A 26954-nucleotide genomic window follows, 5' to 3' on the forward strand; every position below is an offset into this window, starting at 1 on the left:
TGGGGAATTAATATAAAAATGACATTTCTATTTAAATTAATCTACTTATCCAATGCTATATCAATCAAGCTACCAAAAATTATTTTATAGAGTTAGAAAAAATAATAAAGGGGATCTAGGTAGAACAGTGGTTAGAGCATTGGCCCTGAAGTCAGGAGGACCTGAAGTCAAATCTGTACATAGACACTTAAAACTAACATACTTATGTAACTTTGGGCAAGTCACTTAAACCCATTACCTTGCAAAAATAGAAAAAAAACAAAGCAAAATTCATCCAGAAGAACAAGATTAGGTTAAGTACCCAAGACTGAGTAGTAAAATATATATATATATATATATATGTATAATATATATATATAATTATTAGCTACTGTGGATTAGGTTAAGTACCCAAGACTGAATAGTAATATATATATTAATCTCCCATTTGATAAACCCAAAGACTTCAGCTTCTGGGATAAGAATTCACTATTTGACAAAAAGTACTGAGAAAACTGGAAAATAGTGAAGTAGAAACTAGGTATAGACCAATATCTCATACCCCAATATCAAGGTAAGGTCAAAATGGGCACCTGATTTAGACACAAAGGGTGATACCATAAGCCAATTAGAAAAACAGGGAATAGTTTACCTGTCAGATCTATGGAGAGGGGAAGAATTTATGACCAAACAAGAGATAGAGAACATTATGAAAATCAAAATGGATAATTTTTATTATATTAAATTAAAAAGATTTTGAACAAAGCAAAGAAAGTAGAAATCTGGGAAACAATTTTTATAGCCATTGCTAAAGGCATCATTTCTGAAATATCTAGAGAACTGAGTCAAATTTATAAGACTACAAGTCATTCCCCAGTTGAGCCATTTAGTCATAGGATATAAACAGGAAGTTTTCAGATGAAAAAATAATACTCTAAATCGCTACTGAACAGAGAAATGCAAATTTGACCACCCCTTCTGTACTATCTTACGCTTATAAGATTGATTAATATGAAGAAAAAGGAAATGATAAATGTTGGAGGGGATGCTGGAAAACTGGGACACTAATTTTTTTTTAGATTTTTGCAAGGCAAATGGGGTTAAGTGGCTTGCCCAGCTAGGTAATTATTAAGTGTCTGAAGCCAGATTTAAACTCAGGTACTCCTGACTCCAGGGCCTGTGCTCTATACACCGCACCACCTAGCTTCCCTATGGGACACTAATTGTTGGGTGATTGGTTGTTGTCCTTTGTGTTCAAAGAGTATCAAAATGACATCACTAAGTTAGAGTCAAGTAACAATATGTCTGACTATGACTGATCAGACCCATATGAACTTGGAATGCTCTGCTACTACAGTTGATGCAAATGGTCCACTGTGGGTGGAATTGTGAACTGATCCAACCACTCTAGAGAACAATATAGGACTATGTCCAAAGGGGCTATAATTCTATGCATACTCCTGCATGAAGGGAGCAGAACCAAAAGAACATTGTACATATTAACAACAACACCGTGAATTGATTAACCTTGATGGATGTGGCTACTCTCAGCAGTTCAGAGAGTTAGGACAATCCTGGGAGAGCTGTTATGGAAAATGCTATCCACATCCAGAGGAAGAAAAATAAAATAAAACAAAACCACAGCATCTGAATGAACATTAATGCTCACTTTTAAAAAATTTCTCTTATGTTTTTCCTTCCTATCTCCAAGTTTTCTTTCTTTTCCCTTAGTCCTAATTTCTCAAACAGAAAATAACTATCTGTAAATATGTTAAATACAAATGTATATATACAATATTCCCCAAACTATTCATCATTGAGGGGAGGAGGGTGGGAAGGGAGGGTGAAAGGAAATTATGTAGCTTATAAATATGCATATGTATGTAGATGAATGTTGAAAAGCTTTCATAACATGTAATTGGAAAAGTAAAATATCAATTAGGAAAAAATAAAACTATGCATACCCTTTGATCCAGCATTATTATTCCTAGATTTGTAACCCAAAGAAATCATAAAAAAGAGAAAAGGGTTCACATACACAAAACTTCTTATAGAGTTCTTTTTGTAGTGGCAAAGAATTGGATGTTGAGGAAATGTCCATCAATGGGGGAATGACTGAACAAGTTGCAGCATATGAATGTATTAGAATACTATTGTAGGGGCAGCTAGGTGGCGTAGTGGATAAAGCACCAGCCTTGGAGTCAGGAGTACCTGGGTTCAAATCCAGTCTCAGACACTTAATAATTACCTAGCCGTGTGGCCTTGGGCAAGCCACTTAACCCCATTTGCCTTGCAAAAAAAAAACCTTAAAAAAAAAAGAATACTATTGTACCATAAGAAGTGATGATTGGGCAGATTTCAGAAAAACCTGGAAGGACACTGAATGAAATGGACAGAACCAGGAGAACATTATACATCATAGCAACAACACTGGATGATGATGAATTATGATAAACTTAGTTCTCAGCAATACAATGATCAAAGACAATTCTAAAAGACTTGTGATGGAAAACGTCATCCACATCCAGAGAAAGAGTTACAGAGTCTGAATATAGATCAAAGCATAGTATTTTCACTTTTTAAAAATACTTTTTTTTGTTTTTTTCTTTCTCATGGTTTTTCTTTTTTGTTTTGATTCTTCTTTTTCAGCAAGACTAATATGGAAATATATTTAACATTATTGTACCTATATAACTTATATCAGATTGCTTGCTATCTTGGGAAGAAGGGATGAAAGAGAAAGAGGGAGAAATATTTGGAATTTCAAATTTTACAAAATTAAAGTTGAAAATTATTTTTACATATAATTGGGAAAACTACTATGAAGATTTTTTAAAAAGCATATTTCAAGAGCCACCTCCTACAGGAAGCTTATACTGATTGCCACCTCAACCCCAAAATTACATATTTATTTTGTATTTGTTTAATATATTTTTTTAATTTTTGCAAGGCATTGGAGTTAGGTGGCTTGTCCAAGGCCACACGGCTAGGTAATAATTAAGTGTCTGAGGCCGGATTTGAACTAAGGTACTCCTGACCCCAGGGCCGGTGTTCTATCCACTGCGCTACCTAGCTGCCCCTAATATTTTGTATTTGACTTCATATACATATATTGTCCCATCATCACCACCACCACCACCACTCTTCTCCAGGGCAAGAGCTACTGAGTTTTTTTGGTCTTTTTATCTCCAAATCCTAAAACAGTGTCTGGTACAGAGTGGGTATTTAATAAATGTTTGTTGAATGAATGAGTATTGGGGAGAAATAATATTGCATAAATTCATTAAAAGGATGTATAAAGTAGCACAAATTTCATGTGAGAGCAAGCACTAATGACTAAAGGAAAAGGTTTGTAAAGGAGTTGTGTTTTGACATGTAAAACAATTTGTGCAAAGACGATGAGGTGTCAGATGAAATGTTATCCCTGAGAAATATTATCTAGTCTAGTTTGCTGGAATGTCAAATGTTTCACATGAAATGATTGGAAAAGTTGATGGGGATTTGATTATGGAAGGCTTTTTATAATTTTCCTAGATAAAATAGGGAGCCACTGAAGATTTTTGAGGGAAAGACATAATCTGATTTGCTTCTGCAGATATAAATTTTACAGCTGTATGCAAAATAGATTGAGGTAGAGATTCAAGGCAAAGAACCCATTTAGGAGGTTACTGCAGTAGTCTAGTCAAAGGGCAATGAGGACACAAAGTAGAAACTATGAGAATGGAATAAAAAGGATGGTTGTATGAGATGTTTTGGAATGGGAACTGATTGGATATGAGGGTTGAGGGAGAGGGAAGAGGCAAAGATGACTCTGAGGTTTTGAACCTGGATGAGTGGTAGAGTGATGGTACCCTCAACAGGAATGGATTGTTAGGAAAAGTCATGGATTTTTAGGAAAATATGTTTTACTTTAGACATTTTGAGCTTAAGACATCTATGGAACATATGGGTAGAGATGTCCAACATGCAGATGATAACCTGGTTCAGAAGAGATTCATTTTTAGAACTGGAAATTGCACATCAATTGGGGAATGACTAAAAATTTGGGGATTTATGATTGTGATGGAATTCTACTATGCCATAAGAAATGTTGAGCTCAATGGACTTAGAAAAACATGGAAAGACATGCATGAAATAATGAAGAACAAAATGAACAGAACCAAGAAAACACTGTAAAAGCAATATTCTTTTAGGAATGACTTTACAAGAATAAGTCAAATTGACTATTTTATTTGACAAATTTGACTATTTGACAAATTAATTATAAAGGACATGAAAAAAGACTGTATTCAGAGAAAAAATTGACAAATAGATGTATGTCTAAAATAATTTTATATCTATTTTATATATACCTATTTGTGAGTAATTATAGCCATCTGTAGGGAGGGAGAAGCAAAGAAAAAATTTAAATGATATCTTTATTATATATTTAAAAGAAATATAGAGCAGCTAGGTGGCACAGTGGATAGAGCACTGGCCCTGGAGTCAGGAGTACCTGAGTTCAAATCTGGCCTCAGACACTTAATAATTACCTAGCTGTGTGGCCTTGGGCAAGCCACTTAACCCCATTGCCTTGCAAAAACCTTAAAAAACCCAAAAAAATTAAAATAAATATAAGTAGTACATAATAGATTTGCAGTTTTGTGTGTGATTATCTTTTTTGTTATACTTTGTTATGGAAATACTTGTTTTATTCCATAAATTAAAAATAAAATATATTTTTAAAAAGAAGAGATTCATTCTCTTTTCCATATATGGTATATACATATATATATACATAATATATAACATTGTAAATGTGGAAATATATGTATATAAATAAATTTGTAGGGAGTTATTTGCATAGATAACTTGAGCTTGTTCTTTCACGTCTTTAGTCTATGAACCAAAGAGTTTTGGGGAAAAAAGTCACAATATGTAGTTACTGCTTTATCTTCAGATCTTGAGGTTCCCTTTTTTAAAAAAAAATCAATGAAAAGTTTTTTGGGGGGGCAGCTGGGTGGCACAGTGGATAAAGCACCAGCCCTGGAGTCAGGAGTACCTGAGCTCAAATCTGACCTCAGACACTTAGTAATTACCTAGCTGTGTGGCCTTGGGCAAGCCACTTAACCCCATTTGCCTTGCAAAAACCTAAAAAAAAAAAAAAAAAAGTTTTTTGACTGCCACTCTCTATTTTTCTGTTTTTCTTTTAAAAAACAAACAAACAGGGGTGAGTGCATGGCACAATGGATAGAGCACCAGCCCTGGAGTCAGGAGTACCTGAGTTCAAATCCAGCCTCAGACACTTAATAATTAGCTATGTGACCTTGGGAAAGCCACTTGATCCCATTGCCTTACAAAAATCTATTTAAAAAAACTGAATTATGCTAATAATTTTCTGTGCTATGACTTATTATGTAGGTTTTAGTATAAGCAGATTCCCATTGGATATTAGCAATTAGGTTTACCAGGAGGTCCTAAGTTTAACATTCATTACTAGAATAACTTCCTGGGTCTCCATGATACAATGATTGCTCAGAAATTTGCATTACATTATGATCTTCCTCTTATTTTTTAGTCATAAATGGGCCAGGCCAATCATGACTCCACAAGACTAATAATGAGACATGTTACCCACTGCCTGACAGAGAAGTGATATTTGCAAAGTACAGAATGAGATAACTCATTTTTTCAGATATGGCATGGGTTATAAGTATTTAATCACTAAATTTTATTTAAAGATGAGAGAGAGAGAGTCATTGTGAGATAGATTCAAGCTGAACAAATTAAAAGCCTGCATGTAACCCTTTCTACACTTGGAGTCATGAACAGATTCTGGGCCACGTTGCCATTTTTTTTTATTTTTTTAATTAATTAATTAATTTTAAATTTTACAGGTTTTCCCCTAATCTCACCCCCCCCAAAAAAAAGCAGTCTGTTAGTCTTTATATTGTTTCCATGGTATACATTGATCTAAGTTGAATGTGATGAGAGAGAAATCATATACTTAAGGAAAAAAATAAAGTATAAGAGATAGCAAAATTACATAATAAGACAATGGGGTTTTATTTTTTGGTCTTTGTTCAAACTCCACAATTTTTATATGGTATTTTATATGGTATTTTATATGGTATTTTCAATTGCAGACAGCTCAAAATTGTCCCTGATTGTTGCACTGATGGAATGAGCAAGTCCATCAAGATTGATCATCACTCCTACACTGCCGTCAGGGTGTACAATTTTTCTCTGGTTCTGCTTATCTCGCTCAGCATCAATTCCTGCAAATCCTTCCATGCTTCCCTAAATTCCCATCTCTCCTGGGAATAGGGATCTCCCCTATTCCTTAAGACAAGTTGAACCTCTAAATAATTTAATTATTTAGAAGAAATCCCCATTGAAAAAGGGAACGAGATAAGATTAGGAGAAGCCAGAAAATCTCTAAAAGAGAAAATTACAGTTAAGAGACCTGGGAGAATGGAAAGTGCTAGTCCTTAGGGACAAGACAATAAACTGGGGGAGAAATGGAGAAGAATGTCCTGAGATAGAGAAGATAGCTCAGAAAGACATGTTTACTGCCTTACTTAGGGCTGAGGTGGAACAAATGAGAATAGACAGGCAAGCCACTAGTGAGTTAAGAAAGTTATACAAAGAAAAGAAACTAGAGAATATTCAAAGAAGAAGGTTAAGGTAACCATCCACTTCATCACCTCCTGGAGAGCTATATTCTAGCCTCCAACACCTGAAAGGAGATTTGGAAAAAAGCCAAAGGAGCAGAAATAAGGAAATGAGATTACAGACCCTATATCACCATTACTATTTATTGGGGAAATGGTTCTACTACTGGGTTTAAAGCATTAATTGACACTGGAGCAGAGGCCTCTTTAATATATGGGAACCCTAATAAATTTAAACAATGGATATCTCTGATAATCACAGGATTAGGAGGACCAGATACTATCACCTCATAGGGAATATATAGTAGTGATTGTACCCATTCTTGAGTATATATTTGGAATTGACATATTAAGAGGAATGACTTTGCAGTTAGCTGATGGACACTATCAGTTTGCAGTTCATGCATTGACCATCAAGGTTGTGTTAGTAGGAAAAGTAAAAATGCCTCCTGTGACATTGTCATTCCCCCTCTAGAACTATAACTAGCTGCAGTGAACATATACAAAAGTATCAGGGACATTGGTATGTAGTGATAGATTTAGCTAATGTTTTGGGTTTTTTTGTTTTTTTGTTTTTACCATTCCCTATAGACCCCTCCCAGTGGAATAAGTTTGCTTTTACCTGGAAGGGAAGACAATATACATTCACCAGACTGCCACAGGGCTATAAACATAGTCCTACAATTTGACATAGGATAGTGGCAGAACATTTAGATGAATTAAAAGTAGTTGGAGTACAAATAACTCATTACATTAATGATATTTTAATGCAAAGGATGGATCAGGACATGTACAAGAGCAGTTACAAAGGCTAATAGAGCATATGAAAGGTAAAGGATGGGAAATTAACCCAAACAAGATACAAGGTCTTGCCCAAGCAGTAAAATTTTTAGGAATATATATTGGAATAAGGTACATAGAGAAATACTTCCCAAAGCTAAGCAGAAAATCCTGAATTTCCTACCCCCTATTAATAAGACTGAGGCATAAAAAAATTTATAGAATTATTTAAGTACTGGAGAACTCATATCCCCCATCTAGGACAAATATTACTCCCATTATATTGGGTTACTAAGAAGAAATATGAATTTATCTGGGGACAAGAGGAAGAAAAGGCTTTTAAGAAGCAAAGGCAGGGGGTGGCTAGGTGGCTAGGTGGAGCAGTAGATAAAGCACTGGCCCTGGAGTCAGGAGTACCTGGGTTCAAATCCAATCTCAGACACTTAATAATTACCTAGCTGTGTGGCCTTGGGCAAGCCATTTAACCCCATTTGCCTTGCAAAAACCTAAAAAAAAACAAAAAAAAACAAGAAGCAAAGGCAGCTATACAAACCACCTTTGATTTAGGGTCTATGGGAGAGGTTATGCAGGCAAAAAAAAAAAGGGGGGGAGGAAATGTGCCCCTTGGCTTCTGGTCAAGAAAACTACAGAAAGGTGAGGGGAAATTATTCTCCCTTTGAACAGCAGCTTTTAGTTGCCTATTGAAAAATGGTTGAAGTAGAACAACTGACCATAGGTCATGAAGTGAATTTGTGGTAAAAAATACCTATAATATAATGGATAATGAGTAAAAGAATTGTGGCAAGCTATATGGGAATGGTCACATGTTAGTAACATCTCAATTTTTCATGTCGATGCTCACACAGTGGACACACCAGAGCATGAGTATAATGCCCATGTGGACCATGGTATTAGCTATTAGCAACTAGTAAAAATAGCTATACTTCAAAAACAGGGGAACAGAGAAGATTATGCCCTAGCAGAGTGGGTGTACAAACGAGAGGGACACCTCGGAGTCCAAATTTCTTTTCTGATCTCTCTTGTGAAACAAATTCAAACTGAATGCTCTATTTGTCAGATGGAAAAGGAATGATCTATTGCCCATACTGTTAAAGGTGAACTGACCCAAGAAAAATTACCTGCTCAAATTTGGCAAACAGATTATGTAGATCCACTCACCTCTGATAGAGGATGTGGGTACATGTGCACCTGGGTGGACATTTCCTCTGGAGTGCTAGTGGTCTGTCTTTATAGGAATGCTTCATAAAAGAATACTTGTAGAACTATAGATATCATTACCTCGTACTAAGGATCCTCTTTACAGATGCAAAGTGATAATCATACACATTTTAATGCAAAAGAGACTGAGTAATACTGTACTTATAATATAAAATGAATCTATCTCATATACCTTATTACCCTCAGGTTGAGCATTAATATAAAGAATGAATGGGTTCTTAAAGGAGAAACTTAGAAATTTAGGTAATAATTCAAATGCTCATTGGAAAGACAATTTATTTGAGGCCCTACAACAACTCAATAACAGGCCTCTTAAAAATGGATTAACCCCATTAAGGCAAATGATAACCCCCTAATATTCAGATAAAAACACAGAGGCTGAAAAGCACAACATTACAATGGTGGACTTACAGCCCACATTAAGGACTTCCCTTCTTAAGGATTGCAGGTTACAACTTGCATATTATGGCTCCTGTGGACTTGCCAATTGGAAAAATAGTAATTGTCCCTACAAGGATCGAAATAAAAATTCTACCCGATCATTTTGGACACATATTGCCCAGATCTAGTCTGATTGTAAAGGGGATACATGTGTTGGGAAGAGTATTAGATTCAGATTATGTAGGAGAGATTAAAGTTATTTTACAAAACCTTTGTCCAGAAATAGTAGTGGCTCTGTGGACTCCCAAATAGCTCAGTTGGTTATCTCCACCTTTTTTAAAGAACAATAGCGCCCGAAGAGGTGGTTTTGGCAGCACTGATTTAAAAGTAGGATCCAAGGTCTGGGTCAAGAGACACATTGCTGATGTTTCCCATGACACTAAATAATAGCAGAAGGAAAGGATGGCACAGTTTTTACAGGGAATGACAAAATGCCTCTGTGGGGGTCCAGCCTCCATGGGGTCCTTGGAACCTGACAGGAGGGATAGAGTCGGCGAAATGAGTTGAGTCCACAAGTGTGTAAAGGCTGCTTAGATTTATTTTTATAGTCTCAGAATCATATCAAAAAAAGCAAACTAAAATCATTTCCTTGGTTACAAAAGTATACAATTTTCATCATTAATCATATAGTTCATATAGTTACAAGTTTGATCATGTAGTAGTTACAAGTGTGATTATCAATCACGTAGTTAATTTTCTTGTCCCTGCTCAGACCATGATGACCTCAACCTGCCTGTTGCCTAGTTTGTTGCTTCATAGTAAAGTTATTAATTAAACAGAACTTTCCTTATAATAATTTTTGATATAATTTGTTTAATGGAATGTTTTTATGTTTTTGTGCCGCATATGTAATGTTTTTCAATATGCTCCCTTGACAACCTATAGTGAGGGTAGCTATGTTTGTCCACCTGTCTGTTGACTCCTTCAATAACCAATTTTCCTTCAGCCCTTGTTGGTATATGGTTTCTATGACTTTCTATTCTTTCTCAATAAACTAAGGCTGTTAGAGTTCACATATTGGTTACCTACATTAACTATTCTCTCACCATCTTTATCATATATTCCTATGTATGATAAAGGGGGGCAAAATTGTTAATTTCCCTGGAATTCTATCTGATCCATCTTGTATCTGTTTTCCCTGTATATATTCTGATGTCTCTCTGGAACTCCCAGTGCTGTATTTTCCAAAGATTTCATAATGTTGAAGCCTTTTGTATGTCTCAGGGAGAGGCAGTCCTGTAAAATTTGGACAGAGTTCACAATCTGTTTTATTCAAGGAATTTCTCTGAAATCCTTCCTTTATAGTCATTCCACTATTAGGATAAGTAAGTTTTGCAATCAATAATAGCCCTATAAATATGGGTATACATGGAATCCCTATATATATATTGAAGAAGGAAATGTTGTTTCATCAGGCAGTGTGACTGCCTTGAGTCTTCTTGCCATAACTGTGTCAAACAGCTTAGAGACCCAGGCTCCCAACATGCCTCAATACCCCCTAACCTACTGTTATTGCATAAATAGTGTCTTAAAATCTGTTAGTACTTTTGGAAAGAATGTGTGCACATTGGGAAAAGAACTTTGGTGTGTCTGGGAGAGGCAGTGATGAATACTTGACCTCATGGATGCTGGGTCTGCCAAGAACATCCTCAGACATGGCAAAGACCCCCAACTGGACATGTACTTAACAAAACTACAGAGTAGATACCTTGACCATACCCTTCACTTAGATATGCATCATGTCCATTGACTGTTGCCCTGGACTTCAATACCCTTTCTAACATCCTTTGTTTCTCCACTGGCCTGCCTTTCTATAATTTGACATATACTGAGTCGCAGTCTTTTGGGAGTATACTGATATACATGGAAGGAAAAGTCCAATTTGGTCTCTTTACTTATTCATATTCTATCCATTCTATCCATATGGGATACTCTGAATATATTTTTATGCTAACCCTCCAATCATTTTAATATTGATATTGTTTGTGGACCTTGCCTCTTAAGTTGTATAACTTCTTTTGTATCTTCTACACTGAAGGTTTTTTCTTTTTACAAGTGAGGCTATTGTATTATGTATTTCTGTGGATGAGTTTGTGAGTTCCCCACATAAGTTGATGTGTATCTCATGGTGAGAGAGTACTCATGATCCCTCACAGGAGTTGATGTGTGTGTGTGTCTCTGTATGGGAGTGTGGGAGTTGTCCACATGAGATGATATGTATTTTGCCTCTTATTGTGGGTGAGTGCTTGAGTTCCCCACATGAAATGATGTTTACCCAATCCATAGACAGGTCAGATCTAGGGTGAATGAAGGGTGGAGAGTTGAGATCTTCTCTATCAGCTGTCATGCTCAAAGAAGAAGTAACTTCCCAAATACATTGAACCAAAGTATGATTGATCAAGTCATGTTCTGGGGCAGGGAGTGCTAGGGAACCATTCATTCCCAATCTAAACTCTAGAGGCTTCCCCAGCTAATCAAATTTCCAGGCATTGGAACCTCCTCTGTTGGGTAATTCTTTTTATTGCTTTCCTTTAGCTATGCTGATGTTTTTCCTTCATACATGCATATATGTAATTGTATATCTTTTGGATTATAAATATATGAATCTCTAGTTTATAATCGGGTTATAAGTATATTAATCATTAAATTCTCATTTAAAGATGAAAATGCATGTCATTATGGGACAGATTCAAGTGACCAAATTAAAAATCTGAGCAGCACATAACCCTTTCTGTTACGGGGGCTTTTTTAGGGTGGAGAGGGGAGGATTTCAGAGAAGAAAGAGCTAGCAATAGTATGATCAAAATAGAAAACAAAAGGAGACAAAAATAATAGCAACAGTAATGAACACAAAGAGTATGAGGTCACTTATTCTGGCTTTATTAAAGTCAGTCTAGAATTGGATCAGATATTTAAAGATTGCACCTCCAAGTCTTCTCTCAGTTTGTTCTCTTTTTAGGGTCTTTTTTTTTTTGCAAGGCAGTGGGGTTAAGTGGCTTGCCCGAGCCCACACAGCTAGGTAATTATTAAGTGTCTGAGGTCGAATTTGAACTCGGGTCCTTCTGATTCCAGAGCCGATGATATATCCACTGTGCCACCTAGCTGCCCCACTCAGTCTATTTTCTATACCAAAAGTATATTCCTTTCCTTTTTGGGAGTCTTAGAAACCCCCTTGAAGGAAAGTAGGGATTCTGAGAGAAGGAGCTAAAGATCACAGGTCCAACATGAAAAAAAAAATCCCAAAACAGTACATAGGTACAGAGGTGGGAGATAAGCTCTTCTGGGCTCAGTTTAGGCTCTACTGTTCTCAGTAATTCTTACCTGATCTCCCAACTGCCAGTGCCTCTCACCCCAAATAACTTTGTATGTTTTGTGTATATTTATAAGTGTACATGTTGTTTCTTCCACTGATATAGATGTTTCTTTAGGATGGGTATTGTTTTGGTTTTGTGTCCCAGTTACCAAATAGTGCAAAGCACATAGTAAATGATGTATGCTTTTTTTTTATTGATTGATCTCCATCCCAAACAGTGCTTGGGGGACAAATTTTCCTAGGATAACAAAAGGAATAAGCTAATCATACTCTAAGTAAACCTATAGTAAAGGAGCTGAACCAGAGAATCAGCAAAAGTAGTGATTTACAAACTGAAATGAGTGTGTGCCAGCAGATCTAGATTAGAAAATGAAGCACAAGACATTTCATTTGAGAAGCAGCTTTAATCATTTTACCAGATTTTGCAAAAGTCATCCTGACACCAAAAAAGCTAGTTTTATACAGAACTGAAACATACATAGCCAAGTTTTATGGACATGACAAGTATTGTAAGCATGAATAAAAGATTTTTAAAAACATATCAAAGGGGCGGCTAGGTGGCACAGTGGATAGAGCACCGGCTCTGGAGTCAGGAGTACCTGAGTTCAAATCCAGCCTCAGACACTTAATAATTACCTAGCTGTGTGGCCTTGGGCAAGCCACTTAACCCCATTGCCTTGCAAAAACTAAAAAGAAATAAAAGCTCATTAAATTATCTTTTAAAGTGATAACAGTAAGCATCTAATCTAAAATAATTTAAGAAACTAAGCCAAATGCACTAAAGAGTGATAAAAGATTCCCAAGGTTATTCAGGCATTAAAAGAGTCAGCTTGAAGCATATGAAACTGAAACAGTTTAATGCATCTCACAACTCGTCTTTTGCCTTTTGCAACGCTCATGTAGTATTGGGCACATGGAAAGCATTATGATAGTATTTTTGATTTTCTTTTGTAGTTTCTTATTCTATTAACGTATTGATTCTTAGGATATTATTGATCTATTTGTAAGTTGTTACTTTGAATTCTATGTATATACTGCAATTTGATTTTTTTAATACTGATTTTAAAATATATCCATATTATAATAATCAGTTACAAGGGGACTATTCTATGTTATCAAAAAGTAAATAAAAGGGAGCAGAAAGAAATTCAGAGGGAAGCACAAACTAGATAGCACTGAAAATAACATGTGTTAAATGAATTTTCTTACATATATGAATATATACATACACACACCCGCACACACACAAAGCCAGTTGTATTATAATAGAAATTCATGAATCTTTTCCATTCTACTTTGTCTGTGTAGATAGTTTCTCCTTTTGTGGGTGCATATTAAATTCAGAAAAAAAAATAAAACGGTATATCAGGAACTTTTATGTTCCTAGATCTGAATTTTATTACCACCAAAGATCCTGAGATCTGGTGGGGCTCAAGGTCTCAACTCTGTTCTGGCCCATATCAGGAGAAGTACCTGGTCTCCTGCAAGGCTTTCTCAAGTATTTCAGCTGCGATGCCCTCCTGAAGTAGTGGACAATCTATTTAAGGGATTGAGTTTCTGATTAAAAGTATGTGTCCTGAGAATATAAATTGAAAAGTACATTATCTGAGACTGACAAAAGAAAAAAGGCATCATCTTGACTTTTTTTTTAAACTTTCCAATTTCCATTCAGACCCCATGGATGTTTTTGCTATGGTTATTCCATTTGGTTATTTTTACACTCCTGATCTTCAATCTTTATGTGGAGAAGACCCACCCTTGGCTCTGAAAGGCCCCGTTGGGGTTTTCAAAGTAGTGTTTGTGTGAAAGGGTGTGAATGCATGTCCTTTCAGAGCCCAATGTCACTCACTGAGTTGGCCAGCCCCCTGGTTTCCCTAGCCCGCCTCCTCAGTAACCTGTCCTCCACTACCCAGCAAGGCTCTCCTTGGCTATGAACCTCTAGTTGAAGATCTGGTGAGTCTGGACACTGAGGGGACAGGCTGGCACAACAGGCCAGTGAGGGAGAGAAGCCTTCTGGAAACCAGGAAAGGAGGCTGCCAGCAGCAGCTCAACTCTGCAGGAGTCATGGCTGCAACCTCTATCCTAATGCTGCTTTTTCTCAGTCAATTTGTAGCTACCTCCTTAGCTCAGGTAAGCATTATTTTGTCTTCTTTGAGATTAAAGCAAAGAAAAAACTAACGTGGGTATAGATTGTTTTTCCTCCTAGTTACAGAGGTAAGGAATTAGGTATTTACAGTTTTATTTGTTCAGGATGAAAGAATAAGAATCCAAAAGAGAATTGGGAATCTTATCTGTGATAGAGAGGGAATGATATGTGAATGGATACCTTTCATTCAGCAATTCAGAGGCAACTACTAGCTATTTTGTTAAAGAGGGGAATAGGTGACCCTATTAGAACCATACATACCTATTTGCAAAACAAGCTAGTAGAGTTAAATCTCTGTCTCTGTGTCTTTGTCTTTCTGTCTCTCTCTGTCTCTGAGTCTGTCTCTGTCTCTGAGTCTGTCTGTCTGTCTGTCTGTCTGTCTCTCTCTCTCTGTGTGTGTGTGTGTGTGTGTGTGTGTGTGTGTGTGTGTGTGTGTCTGTCTGTCTGTCTCTCTCCCTCTCTCTTAAGCACACACTTTATTCTAAGTACCAGCATTTAGGGGAACTATTAGAATCGTTCCTTCTCTCTTCAGTAGAGATCTCAGCAGAAATCACCATATAAGAAATTCCCAAGGCATCTTTCTCTACTCTGCTCATGAGTGCCCACCTCATCAATGAAGGTCCTCTAATTCATGTGTCACCTGGGAGTCCCTAGCGTCTGACAGAGTCCCTCTGCCAGGCGTCTCTGTGTCTCCATTTCTTCTTAGAGAAACCCCCGAGTGTGGAGCCCCAGCTCTCCAGGCCAGACTTACAATGCATTCTTTGTTCCCAGAACTGCTCTGCTGGACCAGGTTCCCCATGGAGCCCATGCCACGGTGTAGATTTTCTCTTACCAAAAGCATAAAAATTAAAAATTAAAAAAATCCCACCCTCAGCCTCTTTGACAGAGAGGCCTCTTTCAGGTACACAGACGGTATTGTACAGGCCTCTAGACATCCCCCACAACTACTTGCCTGTTTCAACTGTGAGTTTAGATGGTCTCAGGGGGCCAGTCATAAGCTGGGGCTGAACCTTCATCATTTTAGATAACTTTGTTTTCCTGGTAGGGCTATTAAAGGATCTTGCTCTGGGATGGGGACATTTATTTTAGCTCCAAGTATGAGATGGAGAATTCTCTCAACCCCTCAAAGTTTTCCTGTTTCTTTGCCTAATAGTTTCCCTAGCTTCCTTTAAGTTTCAGCTTAAATTGCACCTTCTGTAAAAGCATCTTCCATTTCTGTTTAATCTTAGTGCCTTCCTTCTGAGATTCCCTGCTGCCCCCCCATCTACCTCCCCCCACCCCATTTATCCCATAGTATACTTGTTTGTACTTAGTCTCTTGTATGTTGTGTCCTCCATTAGACCATGAGCTACTGGAGAGTAGGGATTGTTCTTTGTCTTTCTTTGTACCCTCTACACTTAGCACCATGTCCATTAAACAGTAGGAGCTTAATAAATACTAGTTAGCTAACTGGCTAGCTGAACAACAGATGACCTAATGACTTCAGTGCTGGAGTATGAGTGGAATGGGACAGGGAATTATCTATCTTTGGGAGACCTTTACTTGATGCCATCTTTCTGTTCCTCCTATCAGAAAGTAGGACCCCGGGGCCCTGCTGGACCTCAAGGACCTCCTGGACCTCCTGGAAAAGACGGCATAGATGTAAGTATTCTTGGAGTGAAGAGTGTGAGTGGGAAGTCAAAGGAGAAAGAATGCAGGGGAGTTAACTTGGGTTTCTAGGTAGTATATTGAAAAAAAGTATTATTTTCTATAAGAAGAATTTACAGGTGGAAAAAAATGTAAAAAGAAAATATTTTCTAAACCTTGGCAAACTTGCCACAAAGTTTCTAAAATGGGAAAATTTGTACTTATGGGGGTATTTGTCTGACTTGAGGAAGAATTAAAGGTTTGGGGGTTCCATGGAAAGTGTGAAAGAGGGTGTTGGGGTAAGACTGCTTTTGGGAAAGGTAAGTACATATATCTCCAGAGAATTCCAAAGAAAAGATACACTAGATCTTTTTATGCTAATTTTCAGACTGAAATTGTTTCCCTTGGTGGGGGTTAGAGGAGCAAGGGTACTGAAATACATTCTTCTTATAAGGTTCCCAGTGTTTGCTACTAGGAGATTTCAGGGAGAAGCTAAAAAACACATGTTTTATTGATGAATTCAGAAAAGAATTACTACCTTGTTTTAGGGTCCAAATGCTTGTGGGTAGATGTGGTTGCTAGGCAGAAAGTGTCATATTCACATATATATATATATATATATATATATATATATATATATATATATATATATATATATATATATATATATATATAGATAGATATCCTTTCTCTCCACATTCCCCCCTTTCCCCTCTTTCTCTCCTTTTTGCCTTTTCATAGAAGTCTTTGCTAACCAGACATTGGATCTAACACTAAGGAATTTGGTTTTTCCCATTTTAGTAAAACCACCAAGTTTAATAAAGCCACAAAACAGGCTTCCTAAACTGAGCAAGGAGAAGGTTTCAAGGTGGCAATTTTTCCTACCACAGCAACTCCTGTGGTTTTAGAAGGGAATAGAGACCTAACTTGTATCTAGCCCCTATTTTGTGTGTACAGAAGGCAGGTCTAATAGGGAAATGATTATTTCTCTCAAGCTTTCAGACTGAGACATGAGACAGACAGTGCCAATTGCAGGATGAAATGGAATCAGAAAGGGGAGACAGGGAAAAGCACATTCTGAAATAGCCTTATTCAGCAGGAATGAATAAAAGGTCCCTATGGTCAGTTGGGTCTTGGTCTTCTGGGAATACCAGGTTTGAGTCTGCCATATCAAATCCTGGATGATCCTTGGCAAAATTGTAAGCTAGGTAAAGGATTTGTTTCACTTCCCTCTGTGTTTGGTCTTATGTTCTTTCATTTCTTCTAGTAGCATCTCTTAGTCTTAGCTTTAGTCTTCTCTAATGGCCATATTGCTAATGGCCTCTTAACTAAATTAGTCCTCTAGTCCAAAGCCCATATTTTCTTCTTTTACCTTCTTTCTACCCTTAGTCTTCCATTAGAACTAATCCATTAGATATCAATGACTGATATCGGCTATAATGACCTTATTCTTTTCTATACTGGCCCCTATCCCCAATAAATATTTGAAGCATAATATTCTGTCTTTATTCTGGGTAGTGGTTTCTAATTGTGGCATTTTAGACATAAGGATAGGTGAGGGAAATAATCCCCAAAGTCATATTATGTAGTTTGTCGTTCTGATTATACATCAAGCAAGGAATGAGTTACTACTCCTAGACAGAACTAGAAGGAAGTTAGTGAAAGCCATTCAAGAATACCCAGATATTTTCAGCAGTATGTATGCTTTGACATTTATCACATTTCCAATCATTGAGGAATAGGGAAGAGTTTGGGCACTTGGAGTGACAGTATTAAAAAAAGAGGAATAGCTTGAAGCTTTTTTGGACCATTTTTTAAAATATGAATTTTATTTTTTTGTTGTGAACTTTAAAGGTATCAACAAATATACACATTTTAGTGTACAAAAAATGAAAAGGAGGATAATATATGAAACCTGGGAGTTCTTTAATATATACAGTTTTCTAAATTTATAAAAAGGACTTCCTTCTGCTCTTGTATATACACATATTTTTTAAAGTTTAATTGTTGCTTTTTGCCTTCCTGCCTTTTTTTAACATCACTAACATTACTGACCAACTCCACTTGCACAAATAAAAGACTTCCTAATAACAAAATGTGCAAATAACATTACATCTTGGTTATATCTGAGAATCTATGTGTCATTCCTCTCTATCAAGAGGTAGGGGGCGGGGTGGCTAAGTGGCCTAGTAGATAATGCACTGGCCTTGGAGTCAGGAGTACCTGGGTTCAAATCCGTTCTCAGACATTTAATTACCTAGCTGTGTGGCCTTAGGCAAGCCACTTAACTCCATTTGCCTTGCAAAAAAAAAAAAGAGGTAGGAAAATGCTTTCCTCTGGAGGCATGATTGGTCAATGTGATCAGAGTTCCAAAGATTTTCAAAGTTGTTTTCCTTTACATTATTGTGACATTGTATAAATCATGCTACCAGTTATGTTCATTTCACTCTACATTAGTTCATTCAAGTCTTAGGTCTCTCTGAATCTATCATATTTGTCATGTTATTTCTCCAATTATTCCCCAAATTATGAACCTAGTTTTATTTCCAGTTATTTGGTACAAGTACTACTCTAAACATTTTTGTGTATATTTAGGATCTTTACCTCTTTCTTCATTCCTTAGGGTATATATCCAGCATTGGTATCACTTGGTCAAAGAATATACACAATTTAATAACATTAGGGGTTTAGTCCCAAATTGTTTCCTAAAGTGATTGAATAAATTAACTAGACCAAAAGTGCCTTAGTCTTTCTGTTTCTGGACCTTTTTTTTTCCCATGCTGTTCTGTTTTCCAATAATATCCTTCCTCTAGCTAAAAATCCTACATCAATCAATTCATAATCCTCTCTTAGAAGTGGGATAACCATTGGGAAGAGCCTAGAACCTGAAAACAAAGAACTGTCTGTGCCAACAGCTCTCCACAAATAGTCTCCCCAACTTGCCACTGTACCTGTGATAAGTTTAGGGAGCTTCCAGCCTCTTATTTCTGGATTAATTAGGAAGGACTCTGTCCAAGAAATCTTTCAGGATCCTTCCTACCCTTTTCTGAAAATAAAAATGCATAGGAATTAAACACAGAATGTTTTCCTCAATGAAGCAGCTTAGGTAGAATTCCCAGGGTGGCTTTGGGCATCCAAAATACCTTCATTCCACATGGGTAGAAGTGGGAGGGAAGCTGAGCTAGCTCTGTCTTTAACATTTTGCATTTGTTGCTTTTTTCCCTATCATAGGGTGAAACTGGTCCTCCAGGTCTTCCTGGACCCCCGGTAAGTGTGTCCCTAATTAAAGAATGGCCAAGATCCTTTACGCATTGGTGGAACAAATATTTTTTTGGGAGGGAGCAAGTTAGGAGAATGAATTCAGCTATATTAGCTGAGATGGGGGGCGATAATCTGCTCTCAAGGACATCTCATTTGATGAAAGACCAAGTGTGGTAGAACAATCTATTCCTTAACCTGACTATTTCTATTCCCCTACCAGGTGGGAAAGTCAGAAGTAATAGGTGTTGGGTATCTTGAGAAGAAGGAACCTCAAATGAACTAAGTCAGAAAAGGGGCCAGAAAAATAGGAATGCAGATTGATGAGAATCTAGAAAGGGAGGGCTTAGGGAGCAGGAGACTTTTTGGATGAATTCTGCTGTTTTCTTTGACCTAGAGATTTCCTTGGGAAGGGAAAGGTATTAAGTTTTTATATAGAACATATTATAAGTTGGACACTGATTTTACAGATACTATCTAATTTAATTCTATTATCCCATTCTATTATCTACCTGATCCATTATGGAGAACAGTGTGGTTTCTTTTGTCTAAGATGAGTTAAGGGAGAGTGACCTCAAATTCTCCTAGTGAAAAGCACTGGGAAATTTTTATTGGGGCAATGAGTTATTTCAATCTCTTTAGCTAAAGGGACGCCTTGCTATGGGCAGGGAATGAGCTGGTTCAACATGTGCCCACCTTCCAGCAGGTTCAGGTTTCCAGTTTCCTTTGAGATCTAAAAATCAGTGAACAATTGGGTTCAAAGCTCAACTTTAGGCACTTCAATCCAGAGGAAAGGGGTAAGAATGAATAAATTCAAAAGAAAATAATGGGGACCTAGTTCTCACCCCTAGGAATGTTATAGCATGGAAAGATACTACATGCATGAAAAAGACTCAAAGAGGGGCAACTAGGTGGCACAGTGGATAGAATACTGGCCCTGGAGTCAGGAGTACCTGAGTTCAAATGTGACCTCAGACACTTAATAATTACCTAGCTGTGTGGCCTTGGGCAAGCCACTTAACCCCATTTGCCTTACAAAAACCTAAAAAAAAAAAGACTCAAAGAGTATGACTCAAAGGAGAAGGGAGAATGTTAGACATATAAAGATTGAGAGATACAGGACCAGAATGAGACGGAGTTTGGTTCTTTTGACTCTGACCCTCCTGCATTCTGGAAAGCTATTCTAGAGGAGAAGAATTTGAAGTATAGCTCTGTAGAAGGCAAAATAATGGAGGGACGCATTTAATTTGGGAAGGATGATGTTTTGAGGGACAGGCTTGGAACAAGAAAGGTGAAAGCTAACTGGCAGTCCTTGCTAGAAGAGATAATCTGTGACTAGGAGTTAAAAAGACAGTAGGTGTTTGCCTAACAACCTCTGCAGGAAATATGGGGTAAGGGAAAGCTCCAAAGAAAATATATTCAAGTCAGTAAACCTTTGTTAAGTGCCTACCATGAGTCAAGTGTGTGCCACATCATATGGAACTAGACCATCTCTCTCATATATCCCTTTCTTTCTTGTACAGGGCCCCAAAGGAACCCCAGGGAAACCAGGGAAGCCTGGAGAAGCTGGGCTGCCTGGGCTGCCAGGTGTAGATGTGAGTATCAGAGCTTTTCTCTTTTGCCAGTTCTTGTGGAGGGCTCATTTCCCCTCTCCACATTCCATTCCTATTCTGACCCAGGAAAGACTGCTGGCTTTCCCTGCATGGAAAGTTCCTTTGCTAGTATCCCAAGATTTCTCAGAACATCCAGGAGTGAGTTATAATTTCTCTTTGGCCATTGCTCATTCATGTGGGAAGGCTGGGACTAAGTTACAGGAAGTCTTCAGATTTGAGAGTTGTTTGGGCTGTAACCCAAATAACCACTGATTTGTGATTGCTAGGCAGATTGTTGGCAGGACAAAGAAGCACCATGATGTTCCTCTCCTTAGAAAGTTTAAAACTGAGCCAACTCTTAATTATCCAGAGACCAAGGTTTCAAAGGTCCATTCTAGCTCTAAATGTAGGGCTTAGATAGGTGCCCAAGCCAGGCCTCTTTTATTCACTCCTCTTTCTTCCTTTCCCTGTCCACCCTTGCACCATTTCACCATTGATATTAAAATACTTCCTCTCATAACTTTGTTTTTTAGTTGCAAAAGGAACTATAAGTCCCTAAAGGCAAGCAGTGTTTGTCTTTGCACTTCTACCTGTTCCCAGAGAGCCTATTGATGGAAAACTAAGAACATATTTGTGTATGTGTTTTGTGTGTTTATATAAGGGCAAAAATTGCCCTCTTCTCTCCTTTCCCCCCAGTACCACTCCACTTATTATAATGAGGTTATGATGGGCCTGATCAGAAAAACTTTAAGTTTGGTTCTATTTGTTTAAATTGCCAAAGAGTCAGAAATATTGGGTAGGAGCTACTTTTTCTTCCTGCTATTTGGAGATTTTAAAATAATAATGTAGTAGACTGTCCCTCTTGCTCCTTGTTATGTACCATAGTACTCTCCAAATTACTCCTCTTTTTTGCCTTTTCCTTAGGGTCTGACAGGTCAGGATGGGCCCCCTGGTCCCAAAGGCCCGCCTGGAGAAAGGGTAAGTTCCTGAAATGTCTATATGGCCTTCTTTTTTCCTATCTGTTTGTTTGGTGGGAGGGAATGAGGAGGACAGAAGTAGTTCTAGGGCACCATCCCTGGGGCAGAGAAGAGGTAATCTCATTCTTAATTATTCATGAAAACTTTGAGCTATTCCCTGACTCTGTGAATCCCAGAATATTTATAAAGGGTCAGGCTTCAGTTTATTTTGTTGCAGGGTTTGGGAATAAAATTAACAATGTCAAGATATACAAAGTACGTTTCTAATAACAACTCAGAGAGGTAGGCAAGAAGGAATAGTTGTGGTTGCCTTTTTTATGATTTTCAGGGTCTTTTTTAGCTCAGAGGAGGCCCAAGTCAAAGAAGAAAGGAAACAAGAAAGGGAACATAAAGGTGGGCAGAAAGGAGGATCTCTTGGAGTAGAAAATGGAGAAAAGTTTGCCCTCATAGCCTTGCAGAGCTGTTAGTTGGACACTTGATCTTGTACCTAATGAGAAGATTTAACCAGACTTAGTTCTATCTAGAATTCTCCCTCTGGGCCCAGTTACTTACTTCTGTACATTTCTCTGTAGCCATTGTGTATAAAAGTCATGTTCTTAGTCCTGACCGTTTAAGTCTTGTTTTTATTGGCTTACACCCTCCACTTGACTTTCTGATGAAGTATTCAGTGTCTCCGGACAAGCAAAGCTGGGTTTTGCTTTGTTTCTTCTCTGCTTCCCAGAAATAATCAGTGTATAAACTTGGAGAATGGGAATAGGAAAGGTTCAGCTTGTAGGTCTCCTAGAGCTCCCACCAGCTGCTGGTTGGCAGGGTCACAGTTCTATTCCTGTTTCTTCCATTCATCTTTATGCAGTGACTACAGTTGTTCCTCAACTTAAATAAGGAATAGGTACCAAAAAAGAAGTATTGTGGGAGAAACTGATGTGGCTATCATAAAGATGACAGTCCTTTTGAAGACAAACTAAGACTGGCCCTAGAGGTATAAAAGCTCAGGATTTTTATTTCATAAGCCAGCAAAGTTTATAGATTATAAATTTTATCTGGTCAGATAGTAAATGGTTTGAGGACAGGATGAATAACAAAGGTCTAGGCAAGGTACCTGAAGAAAAAAGTGAAGGGAAAACTCCCAGAGCAGTTGGCTGTGTTAAGACTTGAATGAGTTGAGTCATGAGGAAAGTTTAACCCAGATTTTTATAGTCTTACCCACTCCCAGGGCATAAGAGAGTCAGGAGAATTTGGGCAAAGGGGAAATCCCACCCCTCTATGTGATTGAGGTCAGGAAAAGCCTGGAAGCTGGAGGTGGGGTGGGGTGAGCAAAGTTGCTCTTACCTTGGTGAATTTACATTTAACAGTGATGAACAATAATCATCTGCTTAGGACCCAAGCTGCTGAGAGGAGTTCTCAAAAACAATCAGACTGGCACAAATAGCATTTTCTTAATATTAAAAACTAGACATATTTTCCTTCTACAGAAGGACTAGCAACAGGCAACAGTGGCAACACCAGATAGAAATACTCAGAGCTAATTAAAAAAAAAATAATACACATTTTTAAAGTTTAGTTCTGGACCTGTGATTTCACTATTACTGGGAACTTCCAGGTGAGGAGATTCCCTCTACCCATACAGGCCAGCAACCTCCCAGCAACCCTTAGAGCAGGGGTGGGTAACCTTTTTTTCTGCCAAGGGCCATTTGGATATTTATAACATTATTTGCCTGCTATATTTGATCAAATAGTTAATTATTTCATCCCTAAAACCTTATACAACCCAAGGGGCAGAACATTCTCACCCCTGCTATAAAGAGTTGCCTAGGGCCTTAAGAAATTAAGGGACTTGCCCAGGGTCACAAAATTAGGGTGTGTCATCCTTCTTTAGAAAAAACCATGATACCTCAAGAAAGTGATATTTCAGGCATATTACTTTCCATTTAAGGGTCATGACTTTTACATAAGACTGAATAAAGGGAGAGGATGTTATGCAAAGATACCATATTTTGCTATGCCATGTAAATACAGTGGCCTAACAAAGTAAGAAAAAATCTGGAGACCTTGACCTTTTAGAATCAGGTCTTTCCCATATCATCAAGGTCCTTGGGTGGTACAGGTGGACTTGAGCCTAGGTCTTCCGTGCTCTGAGGTCAGCTCTCTATTCACTATGCCACACTGCTTCTATATTAAAAATAAATATTTAAATGACAAAAAAAATGATGCTCTCAGTAACCCCAAAATAACTTGTTGTAAGTGAAGTTGCCGAAGGCTTAATGCATCCAAAGGATATTAAAGAGTCATAATTTTCAAGTCTTATCTGTCCCATGTGCACTAAAAATTAATAGAATATTAATTCTTTAATATTTAATTAGTAGAAATAAATAATAGAATTTTTTTTTTTGCAAATTAAACCTTATTTCCTTATTAATTTGTATTGTCTTATAAATGTTTTATCTTTATGCTTAGGGTTTCTAACTTTAACCACAAGGATCTTTATCCCTCAGTCATCCTGTCCAATGAGTTATCTGTCAAATATATATATATATATATATATATATATATATTATATATATATGCATATATATATTTTTTTTATTGAGTGACATATGTTGTGTGACCCTGGGCAAGTCACTTCACTTCAGGACTCTAGTCAAATCTCTAAGAATATAAATTGGAGAGAAGATGCTCACTGTACTGGCAGATGGAATTTCCTCTGGGAGTTCACTGGTATAATACCATTGAAATCAGAGGTCTATTCCCTATCCCTATAAGTTTTATATCTCAGGCAGTGAAAATGTCCCATACACTAACAAAAAAATTGTGTACTAGGGATACTGCTCTTTAATAGAACTCTTTTAAAGAGGTTTCCTAATTCCCCTGCTCTGTAAATTTGACTTTTCATAGACTGAATTTGCTTAGAATGTTACTCATCTTAATTGACTTAACTGTTGGAACTTTTTCTCCTTGGAATTAGTCAAAATTTGGGGAGAACAAAGATAGGTAAAGAATGAGATGATCCATTCAAGACAAGCTCTAAGGCCTGGGCAAGTCATTTCACCTCAGGACTCTATGAAAATCTCTAAGAATATAAATTGCAGAGAAGATGCTCACTTGTGCTGGTAGAGGTAATTTCCTCTGGGAGTTCACTGGAACATTGTTCCTCCAAGTGCTGGAAGAACAATGCTAAAAAGCATCAAATGAATTTGAATTTCAAGCTGAAAGGAGTTCAGCAACCAGATTGCAGGCAGCATGGCAAATGGATCCAGGACTGACTCTAGAGTCATAGGATTTGGGTTCAAATCCCATTGTTAATGCTTACTTATGTCACCCTGGGTCTTAATTTTCACATATGGAAATTAGAGATCCTCCCACTTATGATGCAAGGAGTAGGGGGAGAGTGGCCTAGGACTGGGAAGTGATAGTGGAGGAATTAGTTACAAGTAAGTTTTGAAAGAAGAGCTTGGAAAAGAGGTCTGGGAACTCTGGAGTCTGGGAAGTCAACAGAGACAATCATTTTCTTTTGTCATTTGGGGTGGGAGGCTGTGGGCGGAGGATAGTTGGGGATGAGAGTTCTGGAGTCAGTGTAGAACAAATAAAGTCCCATTTAGAAATAGGAATACCGAAGAAACAGAAAGTCATGTCTCCCTTTCATAGCTTATGGGGAAGTGCAGGGTTGAAGGGAAGCTTTTTTTTTGTTATTAAAGATTTTATTTATTTTGAGTTTTACAATTTTTCCCCTAATCTTACTTCCCTCCCCCCACACCCCCACAGAAGGCAATTTGTCAGTCTTTACATTGTTTCCATTGTATACATTGATCCAAATTGAGGGTGATGAGAGAGAAATCATATCTGTAAGGAAGGAACATCAAGTATAAGAGATAGCAAGATCAGACAATAAGATAGCAGGTTTTCTTTCTAAATTTAAGGTAATAATTGTTGGTCTTTATTCAAACTCCACAGCTCTTTCTCTGGATACAGATGGCATTCTCCATTGCAGAAAGCCCCAAATTGTCCCTGATTGTTGCACTGATGGAATGAGCAAGTCCATCAAGGCTGATCATCACTCCCATGTTGCTGTTAGGGTGTACAGTGTTTTTCTGGTTCTGCTCATCTCACTCAGCATCAGTTCATGCAAATCCCTCCAGGCTTCCCTGTATTCCCATCCCTCCTGGTTTCTAATAGAACAAAAGTGTTCCATGACATACATATACCACAGTTTGCTAAGCCATTCCCCAATTGAAGGACATTCACTTAATTTCCAATTTTTTGCCACCACAAACAGGGCTGCTATGAATATTTTTGTACAAGTGATGTTTTTACCCTTTTGCATGATCTCTTCAGGGTACAGACCCAGTAGTGGTATTGCTAGATCAAAGGGTATGAACATTTTTATGACCTTTGGGTATAATTACAGATTGCTACAGAAAGGTTGGATGAGTTCACAGCTCCACCAACAATGTAATAGTGTCCCAGATTTCCCACAAGGCTTCCAACAATGATCATTATCCTTTCTGGTCATATTGGCCAGTCTGAGAGGTGTGAGGTGGTACCTCAGAGAAGCTTTAATTTGCATTTCTCTAATAAGTAATGATTTAGAGCAATTTTTCATATGACTATGGATTGCTTTGATTTCCTCATCCGTAAATTGCCTTTGCATCTCCTTTGACCATCTGTCAATTGGGAAATGGCCTTTTTTTAAAATATGACTCAGGAATTACCTAGCTGTATGGCCTTGGGCAAGCCATTTTAACCCCACTGCCTTGCAACCCCCCCCAAAAAAAAACAAAAAAAATATGACTCAGTGAATCCTTTGTCAGAAACATTAGTTGTAAAGATTGTTTCCCAGTTTACTACATTTCTTTTGATCTTGGTTACAGTGGTTTTGTCTGTGCAAAAGTTTTTTAATTTAATGTAATCGAAATCATCTAGTTTGTTTTTAGTGATGTTCTCTATCTCTTCCTT

At 37.5% G+C, this 26954-nt stretch overlaps 1 protein-coding gene across 2 annotated transcripts in view; it reads left to right on the forward strand.

The window, feature by feature from the left end:
- Positions 1-26954, forward strand: part of COL9A3 (collagen type IX alpha 3 chain) — a 106861-nt gene that overhangs the window by 33726 nt on the left and 46181 nt on the right. Inside the window, exons 1-5 of one of the 2 annotated variants that reach the window (XM_074210444.1) lie at positions 13083-14535; positions 16124-16192; positions 19409-19444; positions 20959-21030; positions 21952-22005. In XM_074210444.1, the coding sequence (XP_074066545.1) occupies positions 14470-14535; positions 16124-16192; positions 19409-19444; positions 20959-21030; positions 21952-22005 (297 nt within the window). In that variant the 5' untranslated portion in view covers positions 13083-14469. Of the gene's footprint in view, positions 1-13082; positions 14536-16123; positions 16193-19408; positions 19445-20958; positions 21031-21951; positions 22006-26954 lie in introns of those variants that run through there. The other variant, XM_074210443.1, reaches the window with a different exon arrangement.

Source organism: Macrotis lagotis, chromosome 1 (genome assembly GCF_037893015.1).
Source record: "Macrotis lagotis isolate mMagLag1 chromosome 1, bilby.v1.9.chrom.fasta, whole genome shotgun sequence".
Classification (NCBI taxonomy): domain Eukaryota; kingdom Metazoa; phylum Chordata; class Mammalia; order Peramelemorphia; family Peramelidae; genus Macrotis; species Macrotis lagotis.